A 14,733-nucleotide genomic window follows, 5' to 3' on the forward strand; every position below is an offset into this window, starting at 1 on the left:
CTATCAATCACCTGGCATTCAGCAGAAAAAATGAAGTCACACAGGATCCCTGTTGCCTTAAAGAATAGATTTTCATATCCATCTTTTTTAGTGGGAGCTGATTTTTACCTCAGCTTCACACTGCAGCATTTAAGTTAAAACATCAATGTGAATACATGTTTAAAAACTAATTACATTGGCAAAACATCAAAATAACATGGACAAATATGAACTACATTTTAATGAAAGCAAATGGGCTGTACTGCAGATAAAACCTATTAGATCCTTCAGTGCATTTAAATCTCTTTTCTCTCAGTAGCTGTCTCTTTCAAGGTGACAATTAACTCACATAATTAACAAAGCCTCTCACTCTGGCACTCATTAATTCACTCACTCACTCACTCATCTGTTTATTCACACAGCCTGAATGATTTAGCCCCAGAGATTGAGGCATTGCAGTGTCTATACAGCCAGCTGCAACCACAACAGCTGAGTGTTGAAGCCAAAGCAGAAGTGCCTTAAGATGCATTTCTTCTATAAGCTGCCAAAAACCTTAGTTTGCATTGAATTGATGCAGTCTATGATTTAAAAAAAAAAAACTTTTATTGAAACAGATATAGCAAGTAAGCAACAATACAATTTGTATACATGAATGTATATTTTGCTAAAATATTCAGCTATATATGAAATTGTTTGGCTTCTTGCGCGTAACTTTTGATGTATGAATATAACATTTTGAAGCTAGACATAGAATACCTGTTATACTCAGTTTTGTTATCATTGTTGTTATCATTTTTTCAGACTTGTTTAAGCTTCTCCAGAGCCACGGAAGACATAATACAACTGTTTTAAGCTGAGTAGGAATCAGCATGACTAGTAAACCAACCTGGGGCGTTGGCAACGATGCATGGTGGGTGGTCAGGGGATGAAGAAGGGAACTAGGATGGGTTGTTGAGAGTTATGGCTTTAGGGAAAAAACTGCGCTGAGCTTTCTGAAGAGGCAGTGAGCCGGAACGCTCACGGGCACCTGTTCCTGGCCTGTGAGCTGCCTGGCTGTTTGTACGTTGTGTTCCAGTCTGTGTTTGGTGTGAGCAGAGGATGCTATGTACCACAAAGTGATGGAGGAAGTGAGGACACTCTCAATGGTGGCTCTGTAGAACTGGGTGCGAACTTTCTGGGGTATCGTCTGGTGAGCCCGCTTGATGACATGAGATGAGTGTGTCTCCCATCTTAGGTCGCTGGTAATGGTGGTACCCAGAAACTTAATACAGAAAAATACTTTGCACATCTACAACGTAAGACAGGTGCATCAGAGGGGGACAAGCAGGTCAAAAGTTGCAAAGAAAACTCCCGCACACTGTCTAACTTGCAAAAAATATATAAAGTTTAATAGTAGGCAACGTTTCGGTAGTAGACCATTTTCAGGCAAAAGGTGTTACATCCTGAGAAGCCATCTTTTGTAGGAGGTGACTGTTTTTGTGCACCAATCAACGACTTCCACATGAAATTAGGCATAATTACATAACATTCATTTACATATCCATTACTATAGATATAGCTTAAACATAATTAAATACAACACTACCATAATAATATATATTATACCAGAGCAATCTTTAGTGGATGGATGTCGATTTCTGTATAATGAATGCACAAAGAATTAAATAAAGCATTCATAGACAGACATATTTCCAAAACTTGCTGGTACCTAATCCATTAATAGATAAAATAGAGGAAGCATATCACAATAAAGACACCAGAAACTTAACAGAGTCCACCACCTTAATAGCTGCTAGAGATGTAAAATCTGTGGATTGCCCCTTTAATTACGTTTAATTTGCCGACAGGATTCCGCACTGTTCACATATATAGAATAGGGTAGCTTTTACTCCCTTATTCTGTTACGGCAGTTTAGTATATCCAAAACGTTCTACTTTGTAGAACAAGGCAGAACCTAGACCTTATGGGCTCCGGTTATGGGAAGCTCCATGGAGTAGTTGTTAAGTTCCCATAGTCCTGTTGATTTGCTTTGGGTTATCAAGCTTTACTAACTCTAAGACAGCCAGACTAAAGTGGACTTGCTATGTGATACAGACCAGTAACAAACTCAAACAACACATTCTGTGCAGCTCTTCCTGCAAAGTAACATAGGTTTGAATTGACTGCTCACTGCTTTCAAGAAGGTCAGGCATGTTAAGAGGAATAAGTCCAAAGCAACTGGTTGCCTCGGTCAGCACAGTGATTTGTTTACTATTGTAGAGTCTCATGAGTCATGTTTGAGAGCAGCCATTTGTATGTTATGCCAGCAAACCCATAAGGCGGCTTTCACAGCCAGAAGCACTCAGTCTAATAGCTGACAGAGGGAGTGTGCATGTGAATGAACTGTATATGTGAATACAGTGTTTGTGTCCACATGCTTGGATTCACTCGTGTATGCACCATTTGCCAACGAAGAACCCTTTGATTTAAAATGAAGTACCCAAACAGTGAGTCATGTGTGAGTGACTTCTTTTCTTGGCAGGCCCCTTCAGTCACTCGCCATACAGTACACCAGCTATTGCTACCCCAGAGACACTAACATAGGCATTAAATGAACTCAGTACATGGATTTTGCTGATCAGTGAAGCCTCTGAATAGATGTGTGAGGAATTTGGTGTGAGGAGGTTCAAAAACAGAAGAGCAAAGAAGCCCACCATAAGACAATCAGGATAACAAGCATGCTAAAGATGCACTCAAGCAGCCCGTGGAGCTGTTTCACCGCAAAAAAGAAAAGAGAAGGTTGAAAGATATCATACTAAATTGAAAGAAAAAGACCTGGAGGGGAAAAGGAACAGAGAGCAATCCAAAAATAAGATCTTAAAAGTATTTAAGAAGCACAAAGCGTTGAGGTAGGCGTCCTCTCTCCTCCAAAATGTCACACCTGATATCGAACCAGCGAACCGTATCGATTTGAACTGCTACTGTAGCTTCAGCAACTCCAGCAAAAGCACTCAGAGCCATTTCCGAGCTATTTGAGTCCAAAGTAGTTGAGTGCAGGAGAGACGATAGTAGCTCTTTATGTGCTTAATCAATGACTAAATAAAATCAACAGGCGCAGTTTGAACATTTGCCAAACAGTATCCTAAACTTGTACGCTAATCAAAACTAAATGCAGTTTCACTTAAACAGTTCATTCTAACTAGTACTTAGAAGGAAAAAAGTGGGACACAGTAGTCTCACTGGTGGATTCAATCGTCTACGATCTTCTTTAACAACTAATTTTGACTTTATGCTTTTTTCTGTCTGTTAGATATAATGCTACAGCCCGCAGCTGGTTAGCTTAGCTTAGCGTGAAGACTGGAAACAGGGGAAACAGCTAGCCTGACTGCCTAAAGTCAACAAATGTCAACAAAATAATCTAAAGCTCACTGATTAAGATTAAGAATTATATTTATTTAGTTTAAAGGTCCCATGGCATGAAAATGTCACTTTATGAGGTTTTTTAACATTAATATGAGTTCCCCCAGCCTGCCTATGGTCCCCCAGTGGCTAGAAATGGTGATAGGTGTAAACCGAGCCCTGGGTATCCTGCTCCGCCTTTGAGAAAATGAAAGCTCAGATGGGCCGATCTGGAATCCTCCCTTTATGACGTCATAAGAGGAAAGGTTACCTCCCCTTTCTCCCCGCCCATGAGGAAATAGAGCTACAACCGTGGCTGCAAGCTGGTCAAGGCCACACCCCCACCCTCCACCTTGCCCCCTCTCCTCCTCAATAGCATTTAAAGCTACAGACACAGAAATGGCACATCCTAAGGAAAGCTCATTGTGGGACTGGCTCTAGTGGCTGTAATTCTGCACCAAGGCTGAATTTTGAGAAAGAGACTTCAGATACAGTATTAGGGGACCACTAAGGTCTATATAAAAGAGACTTCAGATACAGTATTAGGGGACCACTAAGGTCTATATAAAAGAGACTTCAGATACAGTATTAGGGGACCACTAAGGTCTATATAAAAGAGACTTCAGATACAGTATTAGGGGACCACTAAGGCCTATATAAAAGAGACTTCAGATACAGTATTAGGGGACCACTGAGGTCTATATAAAAGAGACTTCAGATACAGTATTAGGGGACCACTAAGGCCTATATAAAAGAGACTTCAGATACAGTATTAGGGGACCACTAAGGCCTATATAAAAGAGACTTCAGATACAGTATTAGGGGACCACTAAGGCCTATATAAAAGAGACTTCAGATACAGTATTAGGGGGACCACTGAGGTCTATATAAAAGAGACTTCAGATACAGTATTAGGGGACCACTAAGGCCTATATAAAAGAGACTTCAGATACAGTATTAGGGGACCACTAAGGCCTATATAAAAGAGACTTCAGATACAGTATTAGGGGACCACTAAGGCCTATATAAAAGAGACTTCAGATACAGTATTAGGGGACCACTGAGGTCTATATAAAAGAGACTTCAGATACAGTATTAGGGGACCACTAAGGCCTATATAAAAGAGACTTCAGATACAGTATTAGGGGACCACTAAGGTCTATATAAAAGAGACTTCAGATACAGTATTAGGGGGACCACTAAGGCCTATATAAAAGAGACTTCAGATACAGTATTAGGGGACCACTAAGGCCTATATAAAAGAGACTTCAGATACAGTATTAGGGGACCACTAAGGCCTATATAAAAGAGACTTCAGATACAGTATTAGGGGACCACTAAGGCCTATAAAAAGCATCCAAAAAGCAGCATGTCATAGGACCTTTAATTTGGCTGGCTGGTTGCCTAGATATCTCAGTGATCGCAGATTTTGTATTCCGTAGGATATGTCGTCTGACCATATCTAAAGGCAAATTAATCGTGTTCCGAAGGCAGGTTTAGACACTGTTCGATGATCCAACTAGCGCTTTGTTTAAAGCTCGGTTCCTGAATTCTTGATTTATTAAGACTGACGTTTTTAAACAGAGGGATGACACAGGAGGGGAGAGGGGGAGGACAGATGGAGAACATTTGAGTAGAAAGAGGCGGACAGCTCTCCTCAGAGACCCTCCATGCACCATGGCATGTCATTAAAGTCCTACCAGAAGCAGCACTGCTTGCTAGAGGGCGAAAATGTCAACAGCTGACATAGGACAATTGGCGTAAAATTAGGTGATCCCTGCATGTGTGATGGCACACAGTTTCCTCGATCCTGGACATCACCAAAGTATCTCTGGTGATGTCTCCCTCTAATAGGCACCAATGTGAAGGTGGAGGGTGTCAATGGTGTCAAGTCCCTAGGCTAGTAGTGTTCTACTTCCTGTTACCATGGTTTCACCATCACAGGTCCAACTGGCCTCTTTGTAGGCGTATGTCACACATGAAATGGTCCCAGATGGCGAGCATTGATTTCATTAGCTGAGCTTCTTTTAAGAGGATCCAGTGATTTTTTTATTTTTTTATTCACAGGGATTATCTTTTGCGACAGGCCAGTTCGTTTAGACAGATTTCACCAAGCACTGTCCCTTATTAACTCTGTCAGTCTGTAGGAGATGTGCAGAGACAGCCCTTCTACCACCACCACCACTACCCCCCTTCCTCTTCCTTCTTCCTCTGTGGCAGCCTGCGCCAGAGAGAACATATGGCAGGGAGTGAAAGCTAGATAGCACTTGGTGACAGTTGCATGAGACATTGGGTTGTGACACTGCTCCTGTTCGTCTGATTATTTCATAAAATGGATAACTGCAATCCTAACTTCTGATTGGTGGACTCATATCACAACGTACCTGCTGAACTCAAAATTGTTTTTCTTATTAAAGACAGTACCAATCAGCAATGTGATGTCTTTAGAATTGAATAATGAATCAGTTCCTGTTCTTATCAATTTTCACCAAAAGCTCCCAGGTAACAGTTTCAGCAAAAGCCAATCATTTTCCTCCTGTCCTGTTATTATGTTCAAACTCAGTCTTGCTACTCTATATGACATTATTGTACCGTATTTCTCTATAATAATAAATTGACAATGAATACACTTTCCTGTTGTAATGTATTATAGGTGTGCTGTTAGGACTGTGTCCTCTGAAGCTCTCTCTGTGCCCTTGACCAGCTTTTTAAAGAGGTTCAGTGGTTGTCAGCAGAATTACTGCACATTAGGGCAGCACGATATTGGAAAAAACTGACATTGTGATATTTCTTTCTCCACATTATCAATCTCTCCTGACTGTGTGTTTTTCATTGGCTTTTCAAAATTAACTTTGTGTGGCCTCTTCTGAAAACACACCAAAAAAACACATTCTTTACATCAGTAACATGAATAGCTTTCAAACAAATGTCAAACTTGACATATTTTCCTGGCTTCAATTCTAATTTCAGTCTTTCTTCAGTGACAAGTGCAGCACTGAGATGCTAGATGGATACTAATAAATATCTAATTTGGTATCTTTTGAGCTCAATACTGCGTTTAATACAGTCAATTCCTATCTCTTTATTGAGAGGTAATACTATCAGGTTAGGCCCTAGAGCACACTTTTTGACACAAAGAAGGGGTTGAACTACTTGGAGAGTTCTGGTCATACTGAGTAAATATTTTTGTGGCGTGCCCCAGGGTTCTGTCCTGAGATACTGAATCCCCCTTTTTCTTGCTTGGTTATGATATACAGTACTTACTGTCATGTAAGTAACAATGATATTGAATATCCTTCCATCTGATGTAATGCAAAAAAAGAAAAATGTATATCAATGTACAGAGAAAATCTTGTTGCGCATGCTTACACTCAATTTGTTCCCACCCACACACGACACGTACTAGATGCAAAATGTACTACTGACATTGGCCTAAAGTGAGGTGTAAACAAGCCCATCAGACAACCAAAGAGAGATAAATGTTTCAATCCCTTTAATGGCTTTCGTTCAGCGACCTTCACTTCTGTAACCAGCTGTAATGAACTGAAGCCACCACAAAGTCACGCACACACACACACACACACACACACACACACACACACACACAGTCTTCACACACTGGCCTGTAAAAACATCCTTACTGCTTGTGCACTTAACCGTCGTAGACAAAATACTCTGTTTAATATCAGCAGTCAAACACAGAGCACTGGGGAGCTGTGGTTAGCAGCCGGTTTGGAACGTGTGCTTCTGCAACTTGCAGCTCTCTGAATTGAGCTTCATTCGATGTGAGAGCTACTTCAGAGAGAGAGAGAGAAAAACAGTGACAGAAAGGGAGAGATAATGCTTACATGCCTGTTTTGCCACTGTGTGTGTGTGTGTGTGTGTGTGTGTGTGTGTGTGTGTGTGTGTGTGTGTGTGTGTGTGTGATAGAAAAGTATGCAAATGACCATGTCTTCCGGGGATTTGTAAATGGGATTTTTGTCTTTTGGTACATTTCTGAAATTACGGTTGACACCTTCCTTAGAGCGAAGGAGACAAACTAGACAAGTTTGTGTATGTGTGTGTGTCTCTGTGTGTGTGTGTGTGTGTGTGTGTGTGTGTGTGTGCGCGCGCATGTGTGTGCATGTGTGTGCGTGTGTATGTGCCACCACGTTGTTATGATGTGTGCAGAGATGTTTTGTGTTTGTTGTCACTCCGAGTTGATGCCCGGCAAGTCAAAAATCTCTACTTGGAAAACATTTGATTTGCAAATGAAAAACATACCCACACATTTGCAAAGACACACACACACACACACACACACGCACACACACACACACACACACACACACACACACACACACACACACACACACACACACACACACACACACACATGCACACACACACACACACACACACTTACACAAATAGACACAGGTGTGTTTGTTCACCACAGGGATGATTTGCAACTGAATAGGTGTGTTGCACCGGCTGACAAAATGATTCCAGGGGAATAACAAGCCTGTATGTACCAAGGACATGCCATTTACCAAATTTGCAGCTCTTATCAATAGAAGCCTGTGAAAACACCTTTAGAGCTTGGCTCTATTAAAATTCAACCAAGTGCTGTTTGCACTAACTTTCCAGTCAATGCCTACTATTCACATTGTGTCCAAGTTCATTTCTCTTTACACTCACAGATGTGTGTGTGTGTGTGTGTGTGTGTGTGTGTGTGTGTGTGTGTGTGTGTGTGTGTGTGTGTGCGGCTCAGACGACCTCAACAATGTTTCACTGGAATCCAGAGCTTAAATGTCACCAGACACTTGACTGTATCATTTTTCATAGTTGAGGTATGTGTGGTAGCATGTGTTTGCTCTGTTTTTCTGTGTGTGAGAGGGTGTGTGTACATATGTGTGTAAATGTCAGGGTGTGTACGGGTGATTTGGGCACAGCAATCTGGTTTTGATGACCTGTAGCGTCACCTCTCCATCTCCCTGTTTAGGAAGCACAGGTGTTTTCTCTGATAGCTGTCTCTCTCTCTGTCTTTCTCTCAACCAGGAAGTGTCCGTCCACACCTCCTCGTCTAAAAGAGTGATGTCCGGTAATCTCACACAGGCTGACCCATCAACAGATCAGACCATGGCCTTACCTACAGACACCACTCTTTGTGAGTACTTTCTTGTTGTTGAATTGCAATTTTAGAAAACAGAGTTTCAGAAGGCTTTGGTGCAACATCAGATGTGTTATAACATATAGGAGTCCTAGCTCTCTGATTGCATCATGGTTACACTATTTCGTCAAACAAACAACACAGACTGCCGCATGGTTAATGCAATGTGGTGTCCCATTTGTTCTATGAGATAAACATTTGGCAGAAAGCAGCTTTTTGAAAACTAGATTGTTCATTGCCAGATAAGGCTGCCTCAGTGGCAGGTTTTTAATGGGAAGCTGGGAGCTGGCTAGATACTGTGCTTCCATTACTGTGATAGCAACACCGTGGTGGCTACCTCCAGTTTGTTTTCCACTGATGCTGATAGCGGTGTACACATATATGGAGCTTACAGTGCGAGGTACAGTCCTTTTTTTTTATAGTTGTGTGAGAATCACAAACTAAAGAGACAGGTTCTAACACATTGGCCTCTCAGGTATCAAAGCAGTGGTATGTGTTACTTTCGTGGATTAAACAATTATTCATGTAATGGTGCTTGTAGAGCAGAACATATTAAATACCCCTACATGCTAGCAGCTCTGTGTGTGTGTGCTAAATGCTAGCTTTAGCATTCTAACATGCTCACAATGACAATGCTAACAAGCTGATGTTTAGCAGGTATAATGTTTGCCATGTTCTCCATCTTAGTTTAGCTTTTTATAATTTGCTAACATTTGCTAATTAGCACTAAACAGTACAGGTGATGCTGGTGGGAATGTCAGTAGTTTTGCACGTATTTGGTCATAAACCAAAGTTTTTGAATAACACCTAAAGGAAAAGTATTGTCAACAAAGGAGTGAAGAAAACCTGCTACCAATCCCTCAACAGTGAAATTCAACCGGCACATCTAAAAAAGAAAAGAATCTGAATGAACACAAAATTTGAGCTGAATACAGAGTGATCAACCATGACATTTTGATTGAAAGAAATGCCTCTTTATTATTTGTGTGTTAATTGCTTGCCTTTATTGGACAGTGACAATGGCTAAATGTACCTTATGAACACAATCTTATGAACACAACACATGAAGATAACGTGTTTTTTTTTTTTTTAAACCTGCGTAAGTATAATAAGTGATATTTCTTGGCACTTGGGGGCAGCAGAAACAAGGTGTAAGCACAGCATTAACATATTATCGCAATTTAAGTTGATATGGCTAACGTGTATGAAAACAGTTGCCAATGTACGCAACCAGCAGATACAGAGCAAGTGTCATGTTTCTGATTAATGTTAGTCCAATATTTAATCTCTAATAGTTATTATTCCTCCATTTTCTTTTCTATGCTTTGGCAACACACGTCTTTACGTGTCGTGCCAGTGCAAATGGAAATTGAAAAGAGAAAAACGAGAGAGGTGGTGATGATTGTGGAGAGCGAGAATCTAAAGTGTTGACAAGCGACCAAGTGGTATAGAGGTGTTAAACACACACATACACGCACTCTTGAGCTTAACCGTGCATGCTTACACTCAATATATTCTCACACCAGACTGAGAGCCTCTCCATCTGAGATCAGTAATGCTTTGGTGTCGCCCTGCAAGTCTCTAAATCTCCGTACCGTGTCTAAAATCGGAGCTTCTTGACAATCCTGTTGTCCTGACTGAGCGATCGCTTTTGTCTTGGCTGACAAGTTGTCAGTGACAACGGCACATAATCTGCCGGGTCAAATGACAGAAGGGCTACAGGAGCTGTTCTCTGCAAAGCCGCAACATTTAAATAACTGCGCTTTAAACAGATGCAAAGCTCACCTCTAAATCTCCATGCTGCAGCTCTTTCTAAACAGGCATCCTTGTTTACTTGTTTCCTCTCGTATTACACCAGAACACCCCGCCCATGACACTGTGGCACTCACAGTAGTATGGAGTTAAATAGGATTAATATTATTATTTATATTAGTCTGTGGCTGAATTACTGTAACTTGTCAGACACCCTTGGCCCAAGAAGATTTTTTCAAAGTGTGCAAATGCTGCCAATTGGAGCTGGAATTGCCAAAAGGTGTTTTTTGTTTTAATTAATCTCGTCCCAGTTTCGCCTGCCAAATGATGATGTCTTTATAATATTATCCTTAGGAAAAACAAAGATGTTCTTCCTGTTTCCAGATTTGATCCCCTTAGTGGTTTTATAGGACACAAATTAGCCCTGAAGATGTGATTGATGTTTGGAAATTGAAAATTAAGAGTGGTTTCCAATTTATTGGAAATTTACAAGTTAAACATACTAATCACATTCAGCACTCTATTTTCTGAAAGTTATTTTAGTTTGAAACTCACTTGAATTAGACGTCAGTTTGGGGATATTCTCAGGCCCCTTCATTAGGTATTCAACAGGAGTATGTTTATTTTCCACTTTAGGGACAGGAAATCCATGTGCAATTTCAGCGGGATTATCAGCAGAGTGCAGCTTCTCCACAAGCCTGATAACCACGCTCTTCTAGTCGATGTGCTGGGGTGGGCTCCCGGAGAACACCTTAGGTTTCATATAGGAGGACGGTAATCAGTCACGAACACAGCAAAATATATGGAAAGAATAGACATAAATGATTCCTGCAGGGTTATAAACGCTAGAATCTCTATCACATTGTCAAGAAGGATGTAGGTTGAAAAAAAGTGAACATAAGGCCACAGGTTTAAAAGAGGACCTTTGCCATTGCTTTAGGGCAACATATGAGAAAAAAAAGGAAGAGATGAAAAGAAAGAGACAGAAAGAAAGGATAACTTTTAAATAAAAATAAAAAAGTATGATTTCCTTTCTTCCACTTATCTTAAAACTCATTACCTGTGTGTTAACTGTTAAAGGTTTCTAGGCACTAAATTGTCTCACTTTGTGTTTGCCTGACCGTCCATCAGAGGAGCTGTCTTTTGAAAAGGGTTCAAAGACATTTTGATGGCAGATATACAGTGTACAAGATGTTTTTTTAGAGGGAGCAACAGCTCCCTTTCACCTAGAAAGGTCACTCAACTCCTCTTGGCAGAATGTTTTAAATCATTCACCACATTGAAAAAAAGGTGAGCAGCTTTTACAGGCAATATTTAACTCAGGGCCATCATGAGCATGTTTCTAAGATCTATACAAGAGCAGGTTTTCAACACATTGAATTGGAAAAGTGTTTCTCTGGAGAGATAATAATGTGTGAGAGGAGTTCTTTTTCTTTTTTTTACCTTTATTTATTCAAGGACATTTTATTGAGAATAAGTCCTTTTATGCATTGATTTACAGTAGAAGTAGTGGTAACACACTATGCTAATCAATAATGCACATAGAGAGACAGGGCTATGTAGGGAAAAGATATATTAGTATGACCTGGGCAAGTCAATTTCAATCCCAGCTGACATTTTCTGAAATATATTCATTTGTTTAACTGCTAAGTGTGAGATGAGAAAATTGATACCACTCTGATGTCTGTACGCTAAATATGAAGCTAGAGCTAGCAGCTGATTAGTTTAGCTTAGCATAAAGACTGGGAGCAGGGGGAGACAGCTAGCCTGGCTCTGTCCAAAGTTCAAAAATATGCCTTTGAAGCGCAGTAAAGTTTTGGTGTTACGATGCTGGAACTATTTCTTGACGAACAGCGGATGGGACTTCCTGCTCTGATCACCAAGAAATAGTTATGTAACTTCCTGTAAAACCAACTCATTGTTTTTCACATCTCTGTTTTGTGTACTGATTAAATGAATGAGATGTGATTTATTTTATGAGCTGCTGAGATGCTGTGTGTTTTCAACATTGGACAAAGCCAGACTTTGCTTCTAGTCTTAATGCTAAGATAGGCTAATCACTTCCTGACTCTACCTCTGTATTTAGCGTACAGACAGAGTGGTATGGATCATTTCATCTATCATTTTCAAAAAATGTGGAACAATTCTTTAATCTGAACTTTATATCTTTCATTGTTTTGTTGCCAACATGTCATTGAATATATACAAGCCCTCTCACTTTCTGTCTGTAATGTTCATGAAATCATGAAATACCTTGGTATTTAGCATGCTAACAAGCAGTGATTTCAAATGCCAAATGTCTCCCCGCGTAAATGAAGGATGTACCAAGTGTCTGTTTTCCAGCTCAGCACAGGGGACGTCTGTGTCTATAAGACTACTGTGACATAAGGTTAAAGGCATGTTGGGTACCTCGATACTTGATACTAAAAAAAGCCAACCCACATCCACCTTCCCTCTCCCCCAAGTCACTCCTGTTTTTTTTTTTTTTTATGAAGGGGACTTCTAAAATAAAATCAGCTGTCACTGGACGCCTGGGCCTCATTGAGCTGTGGAGCACACTGCTGGAGCTGGTCTCCAAGCCTTACTGTCTGTTTCTGCCCAGGATTTTCTTTCTGTTTTGGGTTAAGGCTGGGCGACTAAGTCCATTTTCATTTTCTGGAGATCCAAGGCCCTTTTCTATTCCGTTGGATTCTATTGTTGTTTAACGTCAAGAGCACCTTACACAGTTAAATAAGGTAAGCAATGTATTACTATCAGTATTTCACTCTTCTGTCGACATAAGCCTCACTGTCAGCACAGCTTACTTAAAGGGATTTTTTCACCGAAGCACAAGTGGAAGGAGACAAATTGAAAATGGTAGATGACATTTTGGCTGATAATGAATCGGTTTGATGTGCCCATGCTGCGCAGACATGAGGCATCTTTGGTGTAAAATGGGAAATGCGATGAAGTAGAGTGGCTGTTTTGTGTTCGAACATCAGGTGCTGGAGCCACATAGAGAATGAGACGTGATATTGCAGTACGTTTCCAGGATTCCACTAGGATTTGTGCTTAGTCATAAAACATGCATGGGCCCTTTCTGTTTCCTTCCACCAGATATAACCAGCAGCAATCTTATCCGGAATATTCTGAAAGCGTAGCAAATCGGAGACAAAGTGCTTAGCCTAGCATAAGGAAGCACCCGGGGGCAATCCAGCCTCCATGTAAAGAAGTTATTTTGATAGATTTGACAGCTCAATTACAGTGCCTGTTTTGTTTTCGTCTGTGAGGAAGAAATTGCCCTCCACGGCTGACATTCTCAATTAGTTTAGCTCGATCTGGCTCTCCTGTCAAACCTCACCAGTCAAAATGCTTGGGTCAGTAAGCACTGGACAGGAAATTGGGTTGCTTAAGGCTTCTGTTGCGAGGAAAGGGCAGAGAATGGTGGTGACACCTCTGTGATTAGGGGAAGGCCTCTGCCTGACACAAATCTATGTGCCTTGATTTAGCTTTGAGCTACAGAGCCCTGCTGCCTTCTCATGCACCCTTAAACTCTGAAATTACTCTCTTGTTCTTTTTCACTCTCTCTTGGACACGTTCTCCTCTGTTGTCTCTCCCTAACACCCCGTGCCGCCCTTCACCTCCTCACTTCTAGCTAGGCGGTGGTGCAGCACCTCACCTGGTCTGATCCCTTTAGCGCAGGCAGCGGCGAGGAGACAGTGACGGGGCAGTCACTAGACCCTGGCTTGGCTTAATATAGCCACTGAGGCGTGCGTCCTGGTAACGCCATGGCCTCCCCCATTGACTTTTCCCTGTCTCTCTTACTTCCATTACTCCCCGCCTATGCAATCACCTGCGCTGCCTCTGTGGCATTGAAGAAAAAAGAAAATAATAATAGTGAGTGTGGAGGTAAATATGCCGCTAAGCAGTTCAATATGCTCTCCATCAAAAGCACAAATGACTAAATGAAAAGGTTTTTCTGATATCAATACCACTCTGTAAACAGAGACTTGGCCTTCATTATTTTGGAGGCATCTTAAGCAATGAGACAGTGTTTGAAAGCTATTGTTTAATGCTAATTAAACATCAGTTGGTGCCAATTAGTGGCAGCTAAAGGAATGGTGACTTTCCTAAGAATTTGCCTTTTTACTTAGTTTTTTGTCCTTTTCAGTTCTCTCACACACACACACACACACACATCCACTTCCATAAATCTCCCTGTCACAGGGGAAAATGACGCTGCAGACAGAGCCGGGTTATAAAAAGGCTCAGTTTATTTTTTTCTTCTCCAGTCAGCCCCCCCCTCCCCCGACCTCCTCAGAGCCCTGGTTACCTCACCTCCATGCTTTGAGAGCTTTGCATATGCCATTCCCTTCTCAGAAGCCAGAGATAGCCAGAGCGCTGTTGTCACCGCTCTCATCAAAAAGCCTCTGGTCTCTGCCTCTCTGACAGCTCCAGACCATGACGTGGACATTTGTCTCGGGTGATAAATG

General features: G+C 41.2%; 1 protein-coding gene across 1 annotated transcript in view; it reads left to right on the forward strand.

Annotated features, from left to right (window-relative positions):
• The window catches only part of xirp2a (xin actin binding repeat containing 2a), a 50,228-nt gene that overhangs the window by 14,078 nt on the left and 21,417 nt on the right, over positions 1-14,733 (forward strand). Inside the window, exon 2 of the mRNA XM_078243821.1 lies at positions 8,398-8,506. Coding sequence (XP_078099947.1) covers positions 8,398-8,506 — 109 coding nt within the window. The remainder of the gene's footprint in view (positions 1-8,397; positions 8,507-14,733) is intronic.

This window comes from Sander vitreus, chromosome 24 (assembly GCF_031162955.1).
Source record: "Sander vitreus isolate 19-12246 chromosome 24, sanVit1, whole genome shotgun sequence".
NCBI lineage: Eukaryota > Metazoa > Chordata > Actinopteri > Perciformes > Percidae > Sander > Sander vitreus.